This window comes from Thunnus albacares, chromosome 6, assembly GCF_914725855.1.
Source record: "Thunnus albacares chromosome 6, fThuAlb1.1, whole genome shotgun sequence".
Taxonomy (NCBI): Eukaryota; Metazoa; Chordata; class Actinopteri; order Scombriformes; family Scombridae; genus Thunnus; species Thunnus albacares.
In genome coordinates, this window is record NC_058111.1 from 16,196,212 (window position 1) to 16,222,541 (window position 26,330).

At 37.9% G+C, this 26,330-nt stretch overlaps 1 protein-coding gene across 1 annotated transcript; it reads left to right on the top strand.

The window, feature by feature from the left end:
• On the top strand, positions 1-25,948 carry ptgir (prostaglandin I2 receptor). The gene is made up of 3 exons (XM_044355335.1): positions 1-214; positions 405-1,476; positions 22,724-25,948. Exons 2-3 carry the CDS (start codon positions 643-645, stop codon positions 23,009-23,011), a joined length of 1,122 nt encoding a protein of 373 aa, XP_044211270.1. The 5' UTR covers positions 1-214; positions 405-642; the 3' UTR covers positions 23,012-25,948.
• The last annotated feature ends 382 nt before the right edge of the window (positions 25,949-26,330 follow it).

A 26,330-nucleotide genomic window follows, 5' to 3' on the forward strand; every position in this document is an offset into this window, starting at 1 on the left:
GAGTCCAACAGTCTCTCTGTTAGTTCAGTGCCGACACGTTACCGGTAGCGGCAGTTTTGAACTCCGTATCCGTCATTTTGTTACTTATAGCCCTGAACGCTTTACATAGTATGTGTCTGAATCCGTTGGAAAAGAGGAAGCAGCAGCAGCAGCAGAATAAGCGCTAACTACTATAAACTCAAGTATTCTTCTAGTCCAGCAGAATCAGTGAAAGGTGAGTGAGTCACTAAGGACGAATACAATAAGACTTGAGCAATAGCAGAAAGGCATTATTATACTCATAATGTTAGAAGAAGAAACTTTAACATGATGCCATCTTTTGTGGAATGAGTTTTATTTCTCTTTGTTGGGGAAAGTTTCTGTACCTGACTAAGCTGCTTTTTCTTATGTTTTTTGTTCCACAGATACGTTTCTAAGCTGTGTATGTGAAAGAGATCCAAACAGATAGACAAGGAAAAGCTTCAAATCATGTTTTAAGTCAACACAGGATTATGGGTCTCATCATACACCCCTGCCTTCTGTATTGCCAATTGATGGTATCAAGAGGTCAGGATTTGCTTCTTTTGATGTCCAGGAACTTCTTACTTAATTCCACACTGAGCAGGCTTATTTCTTTACAGTAAGTTATACGCCTACAAAAGCATGATTTCAAACGCATTATGTAACAATGTCACCTGCAATGACACCCTCACTGTGAAGGGAGAGGGCAAGCCAGCAACCAGCATCATCATGTTTTTGGCTGGTGTGGTGGGAAACCTCCTGGCCCTCTTCATCCTTGGTGTTCACCAGAAGGAGCATCGCTCCAGGTCCTCCGTCTTCAGCATCCTGGTAACCGGCCTGGCCCTCACTGACCTGCTGGGCACCTGCCTCCTCAGTCCACCTGTGTTCATCTGCTATGCCCGCAACATGTCCCTGATAGGTCTGGGTGAAGCAAGACTGTGCAACCTCTTTGGCTTTGCCATGAGTTTCTTCGGCCTGGCGCCCACACTCATCCTGTGCGCCATGGCTGTGGAGCGTTGCCTGGCTATCAGCCACCCTTATTTTTACTCTGTACACATCCGCCGCAGCTTTGCCAAGCTCACCCTTCTCTTTATATACTTCTTTTCTTTGGCCTTCTGTCTCCTGCCATACAGCGGCTATGGCAAATTCAGACAGTACAGTCCTGGGACATGGTGCTTCATTGACATGGATGCGACAGGGGACGAGAATGCTAACTTGGTGCTGGCCTTCTCTCTGTCCTACTCCTCGCTCATGGCATTGCTGATCTTTGCAGTGTTTGTATGCAATGGTTCAGTGATTGTCAGCCTGTGCAAGATGCACCGGAGCCAGATGATGCGGCGCAGCTCAGTTGGGTCGACAGGGAGAAGGAGGAGATTGAGCCTAGCCTGGTTCGGACAGGGGGAAGAGGAGATGGACCACCTGGTGCTGCTGGCACTCATCACTGTCATCTTTGTGGTCTGCTCCCTGCCGCTCACTGTGAGTTCACATTTAACTTTCCCTCAGTGTGTGTGTGTGTGTGTATGTTCACTTTGTATGTGTGTGTCACAGGTATTTATAGTCTTCATGAAAATTTCCACCCTATCACACTCACTGTGTGACTGAATCATGATATGTGTCGGTGTGATTGCATGAGTTCATTACATTTTTCTCCAGAAAAGGAGGAAAGGCGTAACACCCTGATGTGTAATTTATTCAGTTATGAAACATGAACCAGAACTCCTCTGTGAATTTAGAACAAGTCAAAGACAAAGACAAAGAAATGTGAAAGTGATATGGAAAAAGGGATTTTTTTTGTGTGTGTGAGTGGTTTCAGTTGTTGTCATTGACATGTGACAGTCAGGGGTAGACTTTCCAGCACGGAGTGGGTTCACTTTAGCATTAGAGAGAGCTTCTTGACCTGCTATGCATCTGCACTTGTAAAATTAGTTCCTGCCCCAGATTCTGTAATCATTATGTACCTAGAAAGACAAGCCAGCATGGCAACCGTTGATGTTTTTGTTGCTGCGGTATGTGTTTGTGTGCCCTTACACTAATGCTTTTGCTCTGCTGGCTCCACCAATAAAAGGTGTGTCCAAGAGTGAAGCCTTCGCCACTCAAGACATGTTGTCATTGTGTGCACTATTTGTCTACTAAGCTACATATCTGACCCTGTTTAAGAGGAGTGTGCCAAACCTAACAACCCTGGAGGACTGGTACATCTCTGCCTTTCCCAGAGGGCAACAATCATCAAGCAGGAAGCCCGATGTTAACCAGCCTTCCATATGTACCCCTAAATATTAACCAGAGGAAGTTTAATACAGGAGAGAGAGCCAAGTTTAGGAAATAAAAAAAAAATGTTGGAGGATATGATTAACATGTGGCATCACCACTTATATATTTATGTTCGCCTTTTTAACAGCGGTGGTCTGTTGATTGAGTAGTTCACAGGAAGCAGTAAAAAGTGTTTGTTCATCTTCTTGTTCCTCACTAACTACTCATTGTCTGCAAGTGGATTGTTTGCGGTAACGCTTGGCCTGATTTGACTAGCATACGTATGCAACGGTATTTGCCCAGAGTTGTGGCTGAGAGGCCCCCGGGGGAATGAATTGTGATGACGATATGACACTCTTGAGTAAAACCACAGCAAACCCACAGCCCAGTCATTTATTGTAGCTGTACAGCACATCATTCATTTTTCAATTTCCAAACAAAAGTAGAAAGATTGCAGGTTCATCAAGAGCTTCAAGAATAGTTTCACCTCCACTTGACACTTCTAAAATAAAGCTTTGCTATTTAAATTGATTTATTTTATAACCCTAATTTAAGATTCACTTATCAACATTCTTAATTTAATCATCTCTGCCAGACAATCAAGAGCCTGATCCCTGTAGTATATCATGCTGAATAATTCAAGACCCTGTTATTAAGTAATCAATGATTCATGCATCGTCTCTACAGCCTCGTATGTGTGTATGACTGTGAAGAGAAGTATGCTTGTTTGCTCATGTGCATGTACATCCGTGTGGTTGTAACTGAAAGATCTGAGACGGTGCTGAAGTGTCTGAGTGTATTTCAGCATACTCAACAAATTACCAGCCAGCTGTGGCTTTATGATTAACACAGTTCGCCTGAAGCACAACAGATGTTGGAGAAAAGTCTGATTCTGTGGATTGCAATTAGAGTATGGTAAAGCACATGTTCAGTGGATTGTCTATTTTGCATACACAAGCTGCTTTTCACATACACAATCCTTTGCATGTGTTTCCAGTCTTAATTTACTCAAAGCGCTTTCACATAATTGAATAAACCTCAGAGAACTACGCTTTCGAGCACTAACGAAACTGCACAACTTCGGTTTGCCCCGTCAGCAGTGACTGCATGCTGGTAGATGTGGGTGAGAGGGAAAGCAGATGTTGGAAAATAAACGCTTCTTTTTTTAAAATGCATGTTTGTCAGGGGAGATGAAAAATTAATTGTAGAATAAGAATACATTAATTATTTTTATTGTGAGCTACTCAGCAAAGTGTTTTGCTGAGTAGCTCTTGGACAAAAATGGATGAGGCAGTATTTTCTCTCTACATTTCTGAGCTGTGACTGTTTCTTCAGTCCAGAAAAGTTATTCACTTTTTCACATATTGCGGAGGTGCAATCAGAGAAGCGGTAAAAAACAGATGTGAATTTCTCAGAAAAGCAAAACCATTCTTCACTTGATTCATTGGTTGTAAATGTTTGTTCTGTTCACTGTCACCTGAATCACTCCAGCTTCCCAGACCTGTTACACTACAGTGAGAGGTCAGTGTTATGTATGACCTTCAGCTAACTGGAACCTATAGTACATACTGAGCGATTACAGTAGACAGCTGAAAAAGATAAGTAGAACTTTTATGAATGTTATCACCGCAGCCCCTCTGTGAAAGAACGTTTGTTTGATGTAGCGTCAAACATGAGGTCCCTCATGATTTGTGCTGGGACTATGAACACACCTTTTTATATTTTGTGCCATACGGAATATATAGTTACTGCTTGTTAAACATTTGAAAAAACTGCTGCAAATATCCATCTCAGGCTGCAGGACAGGATTCAAAGCCTCATTGTAGTCAAATAGTGAACATTATGTAAGGTTGTATCACCAAATTTACAATAAAACTGAATTAAAATTCTTGAATTAAAGGATGCAAACAACACAATTTGTGCTGTTGTATTAATGGTGAAAAAAACTGATCAAACACAATTTTGATAATTAATTAACTGTTTAAATCTCAAGCACCAATCCCAAACATTTGCTGGTTTCAGCCTCTTAAATATGAATATTTCCTGTGTTTTTGAGTTTTATATGATTGCAAATTCATTGTCATGGAGGTTTCAACTGACAAAACAGGCAATTTGAAGACATCACTTTGGGATTTTTTAACTATTTATTCACATTTTATAGACTTAAATGATTAATCAGAAAAAAAATCATCAACAGATTAATCAAGAAGGAAAATGATCATTATTTGAGGCCATAATAGTAATTGCTGCTCTGTGGGTTTATGCTTAAATTAGGGTGTGAGTATTTAGGATCCGTATTTCATTTGTCTTGACAAAAGAGCATTTTCCCTCTCAAAGGGAAATTCTTTTCCTCTTCTCCATTAGGCTTTTATTTGCTCCTCTTTGTCCTGTCCCCTTCACTTTATAAATGTTCAGAGCTATCTCCTGTGGGTGACAGGTACACACTGGTAGCCTGATTGCGACAATCACCAATTTCCCTAACATCCCTGCTGTTCCCATGGGAACCACAGAACCTGCCTGGGGCCCATATGTTGCTGGTCAATACCTGGATCAATACAGTGCTGCACTCAAACTATACACAAGATTGTAAGTGGTTTTACCACCAAATTTCCTCCATTGTCATATTAGCAATTAGTTTGGACAGAAGAAATGTGTTGTGGGAAGCCGTTATGTAACCATTATGTTTTTAGATGGCTTTAGCAACTTTTAAGCTGGAGCAGCACTGCAGGACAGATTTATATTGTTGATGTTTTGGCTTAATGATAAAAGGTTTCCATTAGCGCAGATACTGCGTCTGTGTCTTAGTCAGTAGGCTAATATTGACTTGTGTGTGTGAGGGTAGATGACAGGGAGCGCTTCAAAGATCCATAAACAGAATTATTCAGTTACAGTACTGAAAGTATCAAAGCAGCGGCTGTAATGGGATGATTTGCTCAAAGTGTCCAGAAAATGTTGCACCAAAAACAAATTCTACTGGCTTTGTGGTTATTTAAGTAAAGCTAAGTGCAAAACAGTGGACTAGAGGTCAAAAAGTTGAAATGAAGGATTAAAGGCACCCTGTGTCTTTTTTGTAAACAAACAAAGTTATGTTCACATTCACTGTTTCTCAGCAAACTGCATCGTGACTGCATTTCCTTCCAATTAAAACATTTAAAGAGCAGATTTTTTTTTGTTTACATTCATGTTCACAACCAGAGTTTCTGGAGTTTCACAAAACACAAGAAGAGTTTCTGACAGATCTCAGCAGCATAATTTCAGTCATATCTGACTGCACTCGTGTGAATCAAATGTCAAACTGAAACATGAACTTTGATAACTCCGCCGATCTAGACTCTTTTATTAAAGGAGTGGCGGAAGAGTCCATTCTAGCACCAAAGTGAATAATTTGAAACCAAAAATTTACCTCAAAGGCAAAACTATACATATATATGATAACAATATTCACCACTTTTATTTCACTGTTACTTTTTACATTTTTGTTCTGAAAAAAAGCTTTGGTGTGGAACAAAATCAAATGTAGCACTTTTCTATGGTTTTATTGTTCATTTTTGAATTTGAGGTCATTTTTTGGTTTCAAATGATTCACTTTCAAACAAAGCTAATCCTATATTGCATATACCACTTGGGTGTGTGTGTGTGTGTGTGTGTGTGTGTGTGTGTGTGTGTGTGTGTGTGTGTGTGTGTGTGTGTGTGTGTGAGCTAGTAACAAAACGGGGACCTAAGATTGTCAAATCTTAGGAATTCGACAGGGTACCTTTAAAGAATCACAGTCAGATTTCAAAAAGGATTAAATGGCATAAAAGGCATATTGTTTTCAGCGGTCTACACACAATATTTAGTTAAAAATGTATAGTTTTTTTACATTTAGAATTTACATTTCAATTCAGAATATATTTTTGTCTAATAACTATTAGACTCCAGGACCATTGTGGTTGTCAAAGTATATAAATGACTTTGACATAGAATCTTGGAGCTTTATTGCATGTCTCCATCTTTCTCTCCACTGTGACTACCACATACAGATCAAAATAAAATTTTAAAGAAAGAAATTCACCATTTTTTCAGTGACAGAACTGTGAGGAGACCATAACACTATCTCCAAACTTTTTGGGTGGTCACAAGAGTACAGTTGTTCTGTGATGTGGCAAGAGAGAAAAAGTAGAAATACCAAACCTTTTCCAATAGCTCTGAGCAAACTGGGCAATGATTGTCAGCCAGAAAATGAACAACATCAAGAAGCTCTGACACATTTACAGTAATAGGGAATCATGCCTCCAAGAGTCACCTCATAAATCTAGGCTGTCAGACAGACTGGGCAGAAAGCAACCACACTGAAACAAGATCACATAGAGAAAAAGAGAGAAAAGTTGTGAACGTGAAAGAACATGAAGCAAAAGATTCCATAAAAATGAAATTCTTCGGCATCAGACTGTTAAAGGGATTGAGAGACTTGTAAGAATTGAGGGTCCAGTGAGCGGAGCCATATTCTAGATGAGGTGTTGCTTTAAAAATGACTAAAACATTACCTCAGATTTGACAGTTTATTTCCCTGCATGCTGTCATCATCCTTAAGCTTAAACTTAATCTACCATAGAATACTTTCAAAACAGTCAGGAACGCCTAAGTCCCTTGACTTGCCCAGTCAAAGCCCAGACTTAAACGCCATTGAAAATATGTAGAATGACAGGATGATAGCTAGTCATGGACACTCCTCATCCAACTGGTTCCAGATTGAGTTAATGAGTGTGGACGAAGAGGGGAAGTCCCCAAATCCAGATCATCCAAGATGACTCAAAGTCATCATCCTTGTAAATGCCTGCCAGAGGTGGTCTCAAATGAAACTGCTTTTGCAACAACGCAAAATCTGGAAATCATGGCTGCAGCATTTTGTGATTTTGTATACCATGACCTTTGCATGCGTATGAGTTGTCAGCTTGAAAGCACACAGCGTGGGAGTGGCACAATGTGAAATGTAAAGAGACACAAGCTGTGACAGAGTTGAAGATAAGAGCTTGCTTTGTCTCCCAAACTGTTGTTTTGCTCAAGGTGCTGTAGGTGCTGCTCGGAGATATAACTGACTGTCAGTTTCATAAAGGTTTCTATAAGGAAAGATGATGCTGCGCAATCAGCAGCTGGCTTTGTGGACTGAACAATGAGGATTCCCTTTCTTAGTTGATGGACACCTAATCCTCCATTCAACATGCACACAACACACACATTTCTAAAGCACATGCATACACATGAGTAGGCACACTTCATGTAAATACACACATTTACTCTTATTACAGCGGGAAGCTTGCTAATCCTGTCTTTCACTACCTGCAGTTTTATCCTGCTTTTTTTGTACATTGTCATGTTTTAATTTCAATGACACAAAAGAAACTGGACAACAAATGACAGCAATGAAGATCTTTGATGTAATGAGGTATAGATATTGAACCACTTGAATGTGTTGTAAAGTGTGTGGCTGCTGATGTGCGTGGCCTTAGGCTTCAGTCAGAAGGCAATAAGAGGTGAGCAGCTGCAGGAAAGATTTTAAAAGGCTGAGGTACAGAAAGATGAAAGTGGGTAAAGACAGATGTGGAGAGCAGATGAGAAATATAAAACAGAACAGCATTGCTCATTGCTTCGTGACATGCTTTTAGTCATTCAAAAGGAAAATATTCATGAACCAACAGCTCAGTTACCTGCCTAATTGAAACAGGAAGAACTAGTTTGCACGCAGTTTGTAGCTTAAATAGATCTGATTCCATTCTCTATTGTCTTATGCCAAACTAACTTTAATACCTTTAGTGGAGATTTTAATTTGCACCTGTATTAAAGGGGACATGCTTTTTGTGATTATCTGGTATTTATACTGTTATGACGATGGATGTCTATGTTAAACATGGTCAAAGTTCCAAAACTTGAGGTGAACATATGGTAAAATGTTTCTTGCAAGTCAAAAGCCCAGGCTTCAGCCTGCTCTGAATGTTACCTCTACTTCCTCCTCGTGATAATGTTGTTTGCTAAAGTTGTTCCACGGGTTGTTCATATTGTTCACTTGCATATTTCAGATTGGAGTGGACAAAAGTGGACATTTCGAGTAAAGAACGAGAAAAAGAAGTGAAATCCTACTACTATAGTTTGTTGATTTAGCCTCGTGAACAGCCGGAAGTCTGCTGAGGGGAAATTTCTGGAAGCTAACCAATCAAAACAGAGTGGGGTCATCAGGAGGGGAGCTGTGTAAGGAGCCAGTATAAGATAAATAAGCGATGTTTTAAACTGTAAATCATGCATTAGAACCCCAGAATAAAGATATAGATCTGGAGATGTGCATGATACGTCTCCTCTGACTAATTATTGGCCACTTTGGGACAGCCAAAACAAGCTTCAAACACAACACTGTAAGTCATAAAAATTGTTGCAGTGCAACAACAGCAGCAAACAGGAAAAAACATTAGGGGGTTGTCCAGAAACACATTTTGCAAGATATTTTTATGGAACTGAAATAGGAAAGATGTACACATATCTAAAGATAGATTTTTTTGCCTTGAATATACACACATATATGTATATATATATATATATAAATATAAGTGTGTGTGTGTGTGTGTGTGTGTGTGTGTGTGTGTGTGTGTGTGTGTGTGTGTGTGTGTGTGTATACAGTATTTTTTTTTCAGGCTGGCTGAAGGCTGCTTCATAGAAGTCATTAATTACTCTTTAATTAGGTGTTTTGGAAGATCCATGACAGGTTGAAGCAACAGATGATTAAAGTTACTATGGGACCATAAAATAATGAACACATTCTACTTTTCCCTGTAGGAACTTCCATTAGTTTTATGGCCCACACCTCCCAGTTTATTACATTGACCAAATAATGAAAGCTTATTGATCATTGCAAATGGTATTAGTTTTGGGCCTAGCTTGCTTCTTCAGGAGATGAAGAGCAGTCAACCCAGATTAAGCTTGTTTTCTCCATTCAATAGCTGCCCCCAGACACGTTTGTTTTGTCTGACGCTCTACCTGGATCATAGGCAGCTGTTGTGTAGGAGTTTATGTTACTGGATAGACACGTAGGTCTAAGTGTTCCTTTGCTGCTACTTTAAAGTTTGATTTGCTTGACCTAGTTTCTCTCTCATGATCTAAGATAATTTTTGATTTATCTTTCAGGCAGTCAGCAGTTTGCAAACTGAGATTATGTTGAAAGATTGTTTTAATGGGCATCTTGGAAAATAAAACACTGACATTACTCAAAACAGCACGTCGTTATTATGTCAATTCGTAAACACGACGAGGGACAATCTGATTGAACTGAGGTACAGTAAAGTACTTTTCATACTGATATGACACATTGTGTCACTCTATGAGTTTGGTTTTCAACATCGTGACAACTCTTTGCTCTAGGACAACTGACTCTCTGAAGTACTACGACAGCACTGATGTGGCCCAGTGAGAAAAATAACAAAAATAAGAACAGAAGATCCTCACTTACAAAATGTGATAATGTTTATTGAAGCTACTGATTTGTATAAATTAACAAAAGTGCTCATAATGATCTATCATTGTTCACAGTGTTAAAACAAGAATATCATTAGTACAAGAAGTTCTCCTCTTACTTCTTCTTCTTATCAAAGCTAAATGGATTTTTGATTTGGTTAGTTTATCTCTGATGAAACCGAATGAGTGATCTGCTCTTTCATGTTCACGTGATTGTTATTTCATCTTTTAAGTATTTTCGTCTTGGCTTTCATGCCTCTTGATCTTGGCCTCTCTGGCCAAGATCAGCGTCATTGCACCATCTGATACAGCAGATTGAAGCATCACAGCAGATTGAATGCACTGGATCACCAATTAAATATGGTTTCTACGTCCATGTTTTTGCTATCAATTATATTTATGAAGGTATGCCATTTATTAAGTTAGCCACTAACATAGTTCTCATCATCACAGCAATAAAGCCTCCAGTAATCTCACAAAAAAAAAAGATCCCAATGAGTTTTGCGCTGTGATGTATGTACAGTAGATTTTAAATTTGGGTAAAAGAGAGCAGAGGTATTAGATCGGTACTTAAGATCAGCAGATACAAGTGGAGGCATCAGAATCGTATTTAGAGACAAATAGTTGGATCGGAAAGTATGTGAAAATCATTGTGTTTGTAACCAGCAGCTTTTGGATTTGATATTATTTCCCAGATGTCGCTCTACTTCTTATCTGTCATTTTTTTTCTTTCCTCTTGTATTTTATTGGATGTACTTCCTTCTTAATTTCCTTTCACTGCTGCTTGAGGAAGATTGTCATTGATGCTGATGCTGATACAGTAGGTGTAACAAGGTCAGTAGTATGCTTTGTGCATGTGTCTAAATAGACTTTACCGCAGAGGTTCGTTGCTCTCCTTATTTGTCTTTTTGGTGTCTTGCCATGTTTGTCCACAGTTATTTGTCTATCTATCAGTACCTCCATTGTTCACACAGGATTGTGTGAAATGTGCTCCACACCCAAACGTAGAGTTTCTCTTGATATGCAGAATTGGGTGTAGTAGAGTTATTTGGTAACATCATATTTCCAATAAAATGGATAATTTCTGTATAATCCTTTGAAGCTCCATTCATGCTCTTGAGAACAGAATATAAAAGTTACTGAACAGGATATATTTCAGGATGAGCAGACATGTTTTGTGAAGGAAATATTTTTATTTATTTATTTTATTTGTTTGTTTATTTAACAGGGACAGTGCACATTAATAAACATTGCTGTAAATACGCTGTTAGTCAAGAGGCTATTTTTCATCTGTAGTCCCTGGACAGATGTCACAGAGTCACCCTAAAAACTGAATATGAAAATGAGATTGAAATTACAAAGTTACTGAGGTCATTTATAAGCATGTGGAACAATTAATAAAATGAAGAAAGAAGAACATATATAATATTAATAAAAAACATCATTCAGGACATCCTTAAAACATGCAACACAGAGTCATGATACAAGATATGCAAGACAATAAATACATGAAGATATTAATGTTAATAGAAGAGTAGATTGAATAAGACCACATTGAGCTGCATTGTTAGACACTAACTAGAACATGCAAAACAGAAGCACAGATACAAAAAGCATGCACAGTATGTAAAATACCACAATAAGACATGCATGCAGGTTTATTGATTTTGATTTATGAATTCATGAGTGAGTGGGTAAACTTAATAATTGCATCCGTAGGTACAGAAAGAACAATAGGATTTTTGTTTCATACTCCACCTTGCCAATAATATCAGGAGATATATGATCCAATAAAACTTGGCTGAGCCGCAGCAGTGAAATACAACACCCTCACATCAAACAAACCATAAGGGAAGCACAATGTGGTTATCATCTGTTGTTGTGCTGGGGGGACGTGTGAAAGAGAGACAGCTGACATCCAATTCAGTAATATGACCAAACACTCACTGCAGCTAAGAATTTGTTTGATTAAGATTACCTGAGATAGACGTGTGTTTCAGTTAATCTTTTATCAAAAGAAGAAAAAAGTCATAAAATGAGAATTCACTCTCATGCTCTCATGCTCTCATGCACAAAATTAAATATTTTTTGTTGTAATGGGATCACTGAGCAAAGGAAGAATGGGTATTATCAAGGGCGTTCATTCTAGTCATAAATATTCCCTTTCCTGTTCCATGAAGTTGACTTCAGCTGGCGCCAGAAAAGCTATGATTCATGGTATTTTCCTTAAAAAACACTTTGGACCATGCTGTGGACTGGTTGGGTATACACTCATCTATCAGAACTAGAAAACAAATTTATCAAAAACTGATTTGACTGATGAAGTTTGACAACATATCATGAATCACTCTTTTAACTGATTTTAGCTGCATGTGAAAACAACAGAAAGCACTCTGTTTTTCAATTCAAATCCTCTTTGTAATCCTTCCTAGATGTTTTTTCTCCGCTGCATATGATACAAGTGCTCTCTTCAAAGAGAGTCAGAGTACGCAGACAACAGGGACTGAATAATTTAACAAGATAATTGCATCCAGGCATTTGGGGCAGATTCTGTGCTTTGGGACTTTAAGGCCCAGTGAACCCTAGCTAATGTTTACTAGTGTGCAGAACCTGAAAATATGTGGTGGGAATAAGTTACCCACAAATGTCCTCTGCTCCAGAGAGTCCCTCACTGTCCAAAAAACAACCTCAATAACATTGTTATGTCATATATGGAACAACAGCTTAACTTGCTCTGTATAATGATAATGACAAATGGTCAGTCCCCAGATCAGATATTTTAAGTCAATATTTGATATGTGTTGCTCATTTGTGGAAATGGCTGCTTGATATGAAAGAATTCACAGGCTGATTAGAAGGATATTTGTTTGGGGAAAACAAATCAATCAATCTTGATTAAAAGACGTGTATTGCCACGGTTTAGTGGGTATTTTTTAAATAGTGAAAAGATCAATAGAACTTTATTTGCACAGTTGAGATCTTGTATTTCACTACTCAGTGTTGAAACTGGACTGTTTGTCAGTCTGGAAAAAGAGGGTCAAATTTGTTCAATATGCCATCTCAAAGATATATAAAATTTGTTTAATTTTGTTTATACTGACCTTTTTATCGGGAAGTTATTTTTGCTAAGTAAGATCAAGTATCAAGTTTAAGAGTGTACAGCCACGCTATCATCAGCATGCTAACATGCTCAGAATGATAATTCTAACATGCTGAAGCAGGTAATATTTGGTTGTTCAGTATTAATAGCTGAGTGTGTTAGCATGCTAACATTTGCTAATCAGCACCAAACACAGATTACAGCTGAGGTTGATGGGAATCTAATTAATTTAGAAAGTATTAAACAAAATATTGGACAATTTAAGGTAGGAGAACATGAATGTACCAGATTTCAAGGCAATCCATCTAAGTTCTTAAGACATTTCACTTTAAACCACAAATGTCAAATTCATGATCGAGCTAGAGAAAAAGTGAGGGGGTCAACAGAGTCAGTATGATTCATCCTCTGGGGACCACAAGTGTCTGTAGGAAATTTCATGGAAATCCATCGAATAGTTGTTAAGATAATTCAGTCTGAATGTTAATTGTTTCAGAAGCATTTACTTTCTTTCTTGTGCTATTTGGTGCACAATTTACTTAAAATCTTGCATATACTGTAAACAAGTACTGTAAACAAGTATATAAAAGTATACATAATGTGTAATTTATATGTTTTCACACACACACACACACACATATATATATATATATATATATATATATATATATATATATATATATATATAGTGTTTGCCTTTGCTTCTGATCTGCCAGTTGACACCCACCCAGCAGACGGGCCTGGCACACAGATTATCGGCCCAAGCCCAGTGGGAAAAACTCATAGCTGGATGATGACAGAGAGGAACACTGAATATCAACTGTCCTGACTGAGAGATCCTTCAGAAAAAAATTAACAACTTTCAACTAGACAACTTTCCCAGGATAATTACAGAGTAAAATAAATATGCAAGCACAGCTACATGTGTACTTAGCGTTCACTTACACACGCTTGTCATTATCGTTGTCCTTAATTCACATTATCAGCATTAAGAGGAAATGGATTTATTGATTACAGTCTGAATTATGCAAACCTGCACAGCGAATACAGAGTGAAATGGTTTTTGTTACTGTAGTTGTGTATTTAACCCATGGAGTGACAGTCAAATCTACTCCATGTGCATCAGGTGGATTACAAAAAAGTACAAAAACAGCACAACAGCAAACACACACCAAAGTCAGTCGGATTGTTGGGGACAAAATGTTCTGTGTTTAACCAAAACAAATGTTGTGACATTGCTTTCATGTTCATGTTATTTTTATTTATGAAGAACATCATGTTATATTCGTTTTGTGAGTCACCCAAAAAGAGGTACAAACCACATGTTGAAATGACAGATTGATTTTGCTCTGTTCGTTGTCAGTCAGTCTTGGAGAGTCATAAAACTGCAGGCTGGCGGTGTGTGTCATGACTTGTAATTCTTTTCTGTGTCTAATCTACTGCTGATTGTTATGTCCTGTTCCAGTATGTATTCAGTTACCTTTGCTCTGACGCCAGAAATGATGTATGTAGAATCTGAAAATGAAAAGCAGCAGAACATTAATGGCAGATTTGTACTGATTTATTGTGAATAAAATATCAATATCAAGTTGTTTTTAAATGGTTATTTATGTGTATTTCCAGAGAGTATTAAAAAAAAAGTTAATTTATGAATAAATTCCTATCTTAATTGTGAACAGCTCAATTTTAAACTGATATTTTGAAATGGAAAGCAGTTACCCTCAGATTAAAGATGAAACCAGTAACTTTCCACATGTTGATGCACTTTATGATGCTGAGGTAAGGTGAAAGAGAGCAGTGTTGTGTTTGTGATATCAAATCTGTATTATGTGCAAACAGATAAATAACCAAAACAAAATGTCCTCAACCGATATTGTCCTCCTTGATAATTTATCATCTGCTAAAGTGATGAAATTGCACACTCAGCTTTGGGTGGTGTAGATTATGCAATATAAAGATGAGAGATGTTACTTGAACCGACTTGACTGGCAGTGTTGCATATTTAACAAGTTCAACCACAGTAAATGTGTCAGCTGTAATGTCTACCGACACTCCATCATTAAGATAACATGAAATTGCATATTTATAATAATATATATATATATATATATATATATATATATATATATATATATATATATATATATATATATATATATATATATATATATATATCTTAACATATTTAAGCAATCGTTGTTATGAATTTTAGTGTTAAATATGCAAGATACACATCCAGGCACTGGGGTGGAAACTGTCACTTCCTGGCAGATTAAAATAAGACTTAACTAAAATCAGGTGTTAAGCAGCACAAGAATAAACAGACCAAGTACAATAGGTACAAAAAGGATGGTGTAAGCAGGAATAAACATATAAAAATGGGGAAAACTACCCCATAAATCAAAATTTAAATTGATATGTCGATACAAAAAGTAAACAGTAAGTAAAGTAGAGCAAACAGCTGATTTTTCAACAACTTGGCTCATATTTTACAATGGCCATGGTTTTGGCCACCATTACTATCAGTTGTGACAACAGTTAAGTCATCAGCATTTTTGCTGAGATCTGGCCATGGTGACATTGGGCCAGAGCCCAGAAGGACAAGCTGCAGTCAATCAATCAATCAAGCAATCAATCACACAGATGATTAGACAAGTCGTCTAAGGTGGTTGAATCCTCAGTTCAGCCACATAACTAGACTATCTATCTGGAACCGAAAACAAACTTTATATGTCAATTAGATTTTGCAGAGCTACTGTCTGCTTCATGTTGTACAGTGTTTTATTGTTCAGTGGACAGTTGTAATGGACATTTTGGGTACATTAAGTGACTTGGAGGAATATAGAGTTAAACCAGGAATTTATTTGCAGCCCGTCTGGTCATCTAACCTTGTATAGCTTACACAAATAACAAAGTTTTCACAGATGTTATCATGTCCACATAACTCTAGAATGAAATTGTTGTCATAACCGATAGGAATGATGGATAAAACTACAAAAATAAGACCCAGGTTTTAAAAACAGCAGAATTATTTTAAGTGGATGCTGTTAATTTCCAATGAAAATAAGCAGTATAATTTATATTGCTTAGTTCTTCCCACTGTTGGCAAATGAAATGATGAAGTGTACATATGTTTTGGAATTAGGAAAGTAAAGGAGGTTGCCGCCCAGGTGGCACTCTGTGAAAGGATGTGTGTCGCAGCCACCTTGAAATTAAGAAAATTGATCTCAAGTGGCGCTAATAGTGAAATGTATGATAAATATAATAATAATCACTTTAATTCAAGCTGTATTATGACTTACATTTTTTTTCAGTGATGTGATATGAGCATTAAAAAAGGCATTTCAGCTGGCACTAACATCTTTTATAAGATAATTCATCACTGATTTCACTTGTAAGGAATCACCACCAGCCATCGGAAACATGAGGGCGTTACAGTAGAGGTGCAGGTCCCTTTGAACTTTATCTCTGTGGAGGAGGAACTGCAGTGAACGCATGTCTCTGTCTGTTGCAACAGCTAAGAGGTTCTGCAACATTGCCGGTGTCAACTTGTTCTCAAAAATTGACACATATCAGCCTATGTCATACTTCACTTTTCTCAAGTTAAAAACTGGGGTCATCATTTTACAGTAGCTTCCTCTTTGTTGTTGCTGGTGTGAGTGTTTGTTTTTGTGTTTTCTCATCAGCAGTTTCTTTTTTCTGTCATCAAGCAGACAGCAGCTCCTCAGGGCTTTTCAGGTCACTCATGTATGACAGTTTACTCATCAGAGACTATTTTAGTTTTCCCTAAATTCTTCTGTTAGATTACTCAGGAGAAAAAGTGACTGTGACAAAAAAAGAAGATAATAATTACAGAACCAAGACATATAGAAGAATATATCTTTATTTGTTTTGTGTCCAAGTCAAAGGAAGAGTGTCATATGTTGCACAGATTATAACCATCCCTTATATAAACCACCCACATATACAAAACTGATTTGACTCAACATGCAGGATTTGTAGCAGAAGGAGTAGGTGTGCTTGCATGTAGAACGTTTTGTTATGTTGCGTTTGGGTCACTTTTCTACCCAGATAATTGACTGGATCAAGTGTCATAGTGCGGACTGTTGTCTGGAATAGTTTTCTCACTGAAGTCCATTTTGCAAAATGCTGGTAAAAGGTCTAATGGCTCCGTAACTCGCTGCAGCCTCAGGCACTTCTTAAAGAGGAAACTCACTAATGGACATTTTTAGACAGTGTATTCCCCAAATGAAACTTGTCTGAAGACACCGTAGACTGACTCTCTTATGATAATGTCCCCTGGAACATAACACATTTACATTTATGAAGTACATAAATTCAGGAAGCTAGAGATTAGTCATCTGGCATTAAGAAAAGTCTTTAAAAAAAAGAACAAGAATCATGTAAATGCAGTGCACACCCACTTGTTCTTCCTCTCTGAATCTATTTCTGTCTCTCAGGCAACACAAAACACCTCCCCACGCATTTCCAAACCATAGACTGTGGAGCAGTGAAATTCCCCTTCAGTGTAGAAACATGCTACTAACCTTTACATTGCATTTCTGCACTGTATGACTCAGCACCCGCTTATCATCAGCTCCTTCAGTATCTGAATGCGGGTCAGAGGTTAGTGTAGTCAAATAGCCCGGGGACAAACATATATATTTGATTCTTTGACTCTGGTTTGCTGTAATTGCAGAAGCTCGAGGGAGAAAAGGTTGACGCAGAAAAAGCCTGATATTGAAGAAAAGTCTACCTGTAGTCATTTGTTAGGAATGAAGACAGTGGGTGGAAATCCAATCACCTCTGCTGTTCTTGTGAATCCTGGATCAATGCACTTTATTGGACAGCTCCACATCATAGTGTCAAGCAGGAACAAAACACTAGAAAGACATTAAGTACGTGTATAGATTTTTCAAATTGTGTTGTACTTATTCTGAGCCGTACTTTCGGGCTGAGCAACAGAAAATAAAGTAAAGTGACTCATGATTTTAAAGCTAGCGCATAAGCGGAACGACTGAGCTAAACATTGCAGAGGTGTGAACTTAAACAACATTTTAAAGGAAAAGTTAAACGTTATGCCAAATACAATTTTGTTATGTTTTAAATACAAAGCCTGGAGCCTGTCTCACCAAATTTGCAACATACAAGCGACTTGCAACAGGAGATCCTTTCCTCTGATTTTAATTTTGACACGTTTAACAAATCAAAAGAAACATCATATTCGTGACCCGTGCATGAGCATGAGAGAAGATGCTAAGCTGTTAAACCTGGCTTAGCATATGGACTGGAAGCAGGTCAAACAACTAGCTCTGTCTAAAGTGAAAAATATACCACCCTACACCTCTAAATCTCACTTACTATCAAGTTGTATCTTGTTTGTGCAAGATACAACTTGTACATAAATAAAAATGTACGGGTAAAACATTTTTTGTCAACAGCTGGGTGCAGTGCAGCATCCCACGGTCTTGTTGTCACTGTGAGGTTGCCAAGTTTGGTACCATCATGCCTGTGCAGACCAGAACAAAAATTTATGCTAATCTGGAAACCTGCACTATTAACCTTATGTGTTTTAGCAACAATTAAATGCTGTAATGTAATTTTGTCTTTTAACTTCCTGTCTACACCAGAGTGGAAATGTGCTTTGGTGTGAGGGTTAACTTTTGCTGCTTGTGATCACTTTACACCAGGCCATGACTTTTTACTTGTGTTTACTATAGCCAACAATAGCAACTGGATGTTAAGATGTTAAGTAATTGAACAGGCAAAAAAATAGGTGGGACACATAGATGCAGCACAGCAGTTCTGAGTGGATGAATAAACTATTGTTTAACATGAAATAACTCTGATACTGATATGTAACCCCGCTAAAATTGCAGCTCCATACTTAACGCACAGACATGAAATCCTTCAAAAAATATCAAATAAGCATTTTTCCAAAATGTTTAACTAGTCCTTTAAAGACTCATACAGCACTGCAGCATTTCTCTTTCTCTCTCTGCTGTAAACACTCCTCTCTGAAAGGCCTGTAATCTCCACGCTGCCTCCTCTTATCCCTGCGTAATGATCCTGCAGTGAAACAGGATCAGGAAGAGAGAGAGTTAGGAAGAGTCCTCCAGGACCCAAGATGTAAAATAATAGGTTGTAGAGTGTAGACATTGATTACGTGGTCTGTTTCCTGTAAGTCATGGCAATCATCAGCCCCCGAATAGCATCTGATGTGCCTGCTTGAACAAACCTCTGAACATCAGACAAACTGGATCCAGGTACATGAAGATTCTCAGGGTAGTACCAAGAAAAATGATTCAGAGCTGAAGCTATTAGTTGATTTATCATTTATTTGATTGACAGAAAATAATCAGCCAAGCATTTCCTGGTTCCAGCTTTTCAGTTGTGAGAGTTTGCTGCTTTTCTTTCTCTTCTGTTATAATCACGTAAATATCTTCAGGATTTGGAGTATTAGTCTAAGAAAACAGGCATTTTTCTGAAAGAAATTAATCGATTAATAGAAAAAGAATTACGCTGATTAATCAACAATGAAAGTAATTGTTATTTGCAGCCCTAAACTTATTTCTGTTTGATTCTTTTGCTCATTTACGACTGAAAAAGCCTGGATGGATGAACACCAATGAGTGATGAGTCAAGTCCTCATGAAAAGCAAAATATCTTCATAACTAAAACAGAGATCCATTTCTCTTGGACATACAGTTGTAGCTTTAGATTTGAGTCCAAAGTTTGCAGAGCTGCAAATGTTGATGGATGGATGTGTATGTGTTTGCACAACGCAGCTGTCTGTGCATGCATGCATCTGTTTATACAGAACACGTACGAACATATATAACATATATGCTTTTGAGTGTATATGTACCTGAGGTATGTCCTTTCAAAGCTTCCCTGTATCTTCTCTGTTCTCTTCTAAATAATCATTGTTTCTGGCCTAGTTCTTTAACCACAGGCTGATACATTAATATGCTCCTGTTTAAGGAGAGTCTGACATCTCATCAGTTTTGGCTCCACAGCCTGCAGTGCTTGGAGCAGACAGCTGGTGATTTGTGTCCCTCTCTGCAGGGCTTAAGGTCTGCCTAGACGACCATAAGAGGCAGGTTGGCATGCAGGAACAGAAGCAAGGGTGACAGTGAGTGTGAGTGAGTCAACAAGGGCGAGTACGATGACAGGGTGTATGAGGATGCATGTCTGTTTGAAATGTTTCTGGCAACAGTGGATGATAAATAAAGTGTACCATTACTGTGCGTGAAGTACAAGAGACATTTGTATTCGTTAGTGTGTTTCATGCCAGTTAGATTCATTTTTACTTCAAGTATTAATTCAAATAACAAGTTGTTGCCAGCCTGTTTCTTGGTGATGAGCCAACGCAGTTAATGGTGTCATGACTCTTGTAGTGAAAGATGTTGAAATCAAAAAGGACATCTTTCACTGTTATTTTCAAAGCTTTTAAAACTGCATTTGATCCACTGTATTGTGTACTCATAGTGTGATAAAAACTCAAACAAACAGATCTGTAATTTTAGCATAGTTATAATTAAGTGTTTACTAAATGGAGATTTACATGCATTACTAGATTAAAACTGAGATAATTTGAACTAAAAACACAGCTAGGTTAGTAATTGATTTGGTCTTTACTAGCATCCTCATAAATCACTAGTTTGAAATTAGCTAGCAGTTAACAAGAAGAGCTTAGGAAGGACTTCACTCACAAACTTAGAAATGAATTTACAGTATGAGTGGCTGGTGCAACCCAATCCTGAAGACATCCATTACTGTAACTTACAAGATATGTTCAGTTTAATGCCAATGATTCTGCAGATGAATTCAGTAAATGATGGAGAAAAACTGACTCCAATTGCGAAATCTTTGCAGCGGTTTTAAAGAGGAAACATGTTATCCTGTTAAAGGAAACTGACATCACACCTTGTCAATGTGTGTTCATGTCAGTTTTGACTCTGTGTGTGTGTGTGTGTGAGAGAGAGAGAGGGAGTTTCAGAACCGGAGATATTTTCTTTTTTATTTCATTCATTCTTGTTAGAACCTGGCACCTATATTACCCACAATGCAACTCAACCACTGACAGCTGGGTCGGAGATTCAGATGTGTTATGCTAGCTGCAGAGATAAGGAGGAAGTCTATTAGCTTCATGTCTTTCTAACACCGCATCTTCAGATTTTTTTCATTTCCAAACCTGTAGTCTTTATCCTCAAGTGACATCATTTAAAGCAATTTATCAGACTTTGCGGAGCTTCCTTCTGGAGCCACAAAAGGCTTTTTATGCAAGTTTTTCCACATATGAAGTAGTTCTCCCAGACTTTGATGTGTAAACTAGGTTCCCCTTTAAGCTTTACCCTCCTTACTTACTGTTGTTAAATCAGTGACAACCCAACAGTGATTCTGAAAACATCCATTGCGCAATTGAAGAATTTTCACACAACCTATAAAATGATTACTTCCTAAAAACTCAAGAACATCTGGACGTTATTTTGTTCGACTTTAGACTGCGACCGCATCTGACACATCTGAGATGACAAAGCTGTTCTGAGTTTTGAAATCATTGTGCCTGTGAGCTCAGCATCTACTTGGAAGTATAACAAGATAATTGCTGTTGTTTTGAGTTTGCACACAGTCAGCCGCTTCCTCTCCCTATATCTTTCTCATGGGTGTAACGGTTGATCGATATGAGTAACCACAACTGTGTGAGTTTAGACATCTAATGAGTATGGAGAGCACATACTGTCTGGTCCCTCTGGTAGTCTGTCTTGGTCTGGCTCTGGACTTGCTCCCCTCTAGCCCCTCTCTGTCTCTTGCTTATTTGTTTTCAGTCCAGGCCCTAGCAACAGAGAAACATTTACATCAATGAATCGGCACAAGCCATTAATTAGGCCACTGTTTGTTGGATATTTCATGGAGGAAATGGAGAATTGTTGATAGAGACGAGGAGCAAGGTGACAAAGAAGCTTCCTGGGCCAGCTGCTGCCTCTGTCTCTGCCTAGGATGAATAAGCAGCCAGCTGCTGCTGTCTGCAGTCTGTCATACCTCAAAGGTCAAAGCAGGAAAAGGTTGCGGCTTTGTTAGATAACATTGTCTGTATCTGTATTTAGGACACTTTGTACTTCTGAAAGTTAAAGGTGCACTCACCCCAATGGTGATTTTATATGATATAAAGAGACGGATGTTAACATTTGGTAAAGCCTAGCATAACAAGATGAACCACAGTCTCAACTGACACTGATACTAAATACACAGTCATGTGTTCTCATCTTGTTTAGCTGTTAAAGAGGCTTGAATCAAGTTTGATTTGGCTCCTTCCAGCAGACAAAATCTTTAATCTTGTGGGATGATGGGTTACTGAAACGAGTAACCTGTGAATATTAGTGATCATATGTTAAATAATGACAAATCGCCATTCGCCAGAGCCCAATCTGATGTTTTCAAACCGCTCATTTTGTCTGACCAACAGTTCAAACTCAAATGTCATCAATTCATTCTGTAATATTATGGAAAGCTGCAAATACAAAAATCTGACAAAATAACTAGTAAATGTCTGATATTTGGAGATCATTAATCATATCAAAAGGTTTTCAGTATTGTAATGTTTCAGCATTATTGTGAGTCCACATAACTTTTGTCTGTTAGCTCTGGCCTACAGCCAGCTGTAAGTGGGAGATAATGAGCTTTCCAAGCTGTTGCTTGCTCTATGATGACACTAATCAGGAACATTTCAGGGATAGACTGTATGTGTGAAAGGGGCTGTAGGCTTAAGACCATAATTTCAGCAGTCTTGTTGAAGGCAGGACTTCTTATTTCCCTCTTTATTTCATATTTTATAATCTGTAAGCAAAAAACAGCACAAACAGTGTCTAACTCCAACTCTCTCTCTCTCTTCAGATTGCAGGTTTTATTAATGCCATTCACCCATTTAGTGGCGACGATCAAAACTTGACAGCCTTCCGCTTCTACGCCCTCAACCCCATCGTGGATCCTTGGGTCTTCATCATCTGCCGCAAGTCTGTGTTTCGCCACCTTTGCACTCTGCTGAGCTGCCGCTTCAGCAAAGGAGCTGTGAAGAATACAGCACACTGCGCTCTGTCTTTACCCCTTGACAGTCAGATACAGAGCAACCCCCCAGATGTGACAGTTCCACAGACCAACACGTACTCCAGTTTACCCCAGTGACCTACCAGAAAAACTCTGATGGACTGGAGGCTGGGACATTTCTATGTCTGATAAAACATTGGAGCAAAGTTGTAATTGTGATTCACATAAAGAACTCCTGACCTTCACTCACTGACATAAGGCATGAAGACTTTGAAAAGAAGCATCTGTTACAATGGAAATGTTCCACAGTTTCTCTATGAACTTACTTTGGGGGGGGGGGGGGGATGGTTGCACTAGCTCTTATATGTCAACTGACTGATGGAAACTGTTTCAATGTTGCAAGGAGAGTCGTGCCATAAAACAAACAGCACTGTAATTTAGCACTAAGGAACACATCAAACCATATCAAGCCTATGAATAATATAGCCTACTGTAAAATCTGAATATATGCACTTGGGTAAAGCTATATGGGTAAACTATATGCATGAATGTATACCGTCTTCATCTTTTTATCAGTCTTTTCTGTCAAAGACATCCAGGTAACTCTTGATAAAAGCTTGTCCATGTCCTTTGACACTGAGATGCAGGTCATACTCAACTTGATGAAGCTGACCATGCTTGTACACTTTATTTCAGTACCTGTCAACACTGGGGTCGATGATATGTTAATCTGGATCACTTGATCAGAGATCTGACAAAAGAGAGACTTATTTTATTCAAGCAAGAAGAAGTTTTAGAGATATAATGGGTTGATTTCCAAGGCAAGTGTCTATTAAACCATTAGTAGGCCTTAATCTAATCTTTTATTAATGTAATAATTAACCATGTCAAAAAAACTAAGCCATGCCAGCGAGTCTGTGAGGTTGCACTAAGGCACAGTAATGCTTTTAGGTAAACAGTAGCGTCAGCATGCTAACATGCTCACAATGGCAATGCTGTATGCTGATCTTTAGCAGGTATAATGTTTTCCATGTTCACTCTATCTTAGTTTAAGGTGTTGGCATGCTAATGTTTGCTATTTAGCATTATTAACACAAAGTTTAGCTTAGACTAATGGGAATTTCATTAGTTTTCTGGATATTTGGTCATAAACCAAAGTATTGGACAACTTGATATTTTGACCAAATGATGAAAAGTTAAGAGACCACCAAAGTTAAACAATTTAGCATGAGGGGAACATGAATGTCTACCAAATTTTATGGCAATCCATCCATTTGTCAAAATCACAAATGGCCACCCACCATATGATGGTGCTACAGGAAAAGTCAGGGGGTCATCAAAGTCATTAGGATTTGTTGATGATGTACAAAATTTGGTGCCAATCCATCCAGCAGATGTTGATATTTTACAGGACACTGTAGATAAAAACTTTGATCTGCTGATGGCACTACAGGAACAGTCAGTGTATCACCAAGGTCAGTAGGATTTATCCTCTGGGATCAATCTCTGTGCGAAAATCCATGACAATCCATCCAAAAGTTATTTCAGATATTTCAGATAGGACCAAATAAATTGCCACAAAAAAGTGTTTATCTAAAACACAAATCTTGAATTTGGATTAGTTACTTGACTATAGAGTGCAAGTCTGGGTTCCAGCTTTGATGCTTTTACATCATTAATATAAAATGGTCTTGGAAATGGTCTTACTCCTATCAGTCAATACTTTTCTGACTTTCGGTGCTTGTTGGTCTTTGTTGTATATGTGTCCCCCTGACAGACAGCATTAAACTTTTACCATCTACTCCTCCACCTGTGAGACGCTAGGGCTATGAATAGCCTTCACGGGTTGCTAGCACTAAGAAAAGTTACATGAATCTGATCATCTAATATATATATATGGGTAGATAAGAATCTCATATTTTGCTCATTGTGGTCATTTTCAAAAAGAACCTTAAAAATATGGCATCTCTATACCTTTAAAGACATCTGGAAGACTAGCAATTTGATAAATCAAACATACGCAAGAGAAGAGAGAACACACTGTCCTTTAACTTGCAATAAACTTTATTAGTAATCTAATGACGTTTATAAGTAATCTAATGACGTTTATAAGTAATCTAATGACGTTTATTGCAAGTAAAAGGGACAGTGTGCTGCAATTCTCTCTTCTCTTGCCTATGGACATTTCTCTCTACGCACTTGTGAACAAGAAACTGAAGGTGTGCATGAGCCTTTACAGTCAATAAATCAAACATAAAAATAGTCTGTTTTTATGTTAAAGAGTAGATCCGAGGTTAAACCTGCCCCTTCATTAAGTCCTGGTGTAACTCATGTGACTCTCCTATCTCTAAATCTAAGACTAGGCTAAATCTACAACTTCTGTATTCCAAACCATGTCTAAGATTTGAGTTAATCAGGTTTAAAAGGCTTTAACTTTCAGTCCAGAACTAGGTTTAATCCATGTTCCCTTCCAACCCATAATGTCACGGTACATGAACACTTGATGCCATCTGTCCCTCTCATCTTCACTGATTTCTAAACTACCTGTGATGATTGTGAATGTTCCTCTAAGAGCCTCTTCGGTGCTCTTGCTTTTTGAAAACCTCTGCTGCTGCAAAGTGCACTGTGAGAATTTGTCTTTTGTTGTTGTTGTTGTTGTTGTTGTTGTTGTTGTTGTTGTTGTTGTTGTTGTGACTAATAATGCTATAATTGCATTTCAATGTAGTGCATTTATGCCCCTTCACTTTGCTAAGACATTGTATATCCTGAAAAAATTGTGTATGTGTTGGTTTATGTGGTGGAGTGCAGAGATAAAGTACAGTATAGGGATAACAGACAGGGTGACTGTTTTTTTTTGGCTGTGTTGCACATTCACTTTACATTTTGTAGTCTTTCATGCTCAGCCATGCATGACCCAACTTAAGTAAGAGACACATTACCACATTTCGTTCTTTGAGGATATTTGAGTCGTTACGTCCATTACAATGAATGAAAGAATACAGTTTTTGAAAGATAGTATTCGTTCTATGGTACACATTTTGTTCATGTGAAATTAAATATTGACAGAGAAAATAATGTCTCACAACGTATGTCTGTTTATGTTCCTAATTTTGCAAAATGTTTATGGTGATTTCGTGATGTTTAACAGTTCTCCATTTAAAAAAAAAAAAAAAATGCTGTTCTCAAGTGCAGCTCTTCATAGTCACAGGACCCGAGCAGAGACAAGATAAACAGAAAAAGGTTGTGTTTAAGTTTCAATGACCACTTGTTTCTGCTTTCACTGCTACAACCTTAACAGCAACTAAAGGCCTTTGGGGACTTCCAAAGCTACTTCACTAAAACAACTTGGAAATTTTTTAGTTTTTCATTATCTCTGTCAAAATGTACAGTAACTCATATAATTGATTGCCAAATTAATTTCCCCCTAAATGTAATAAAAGTCTTCTTTTTTTTTTGG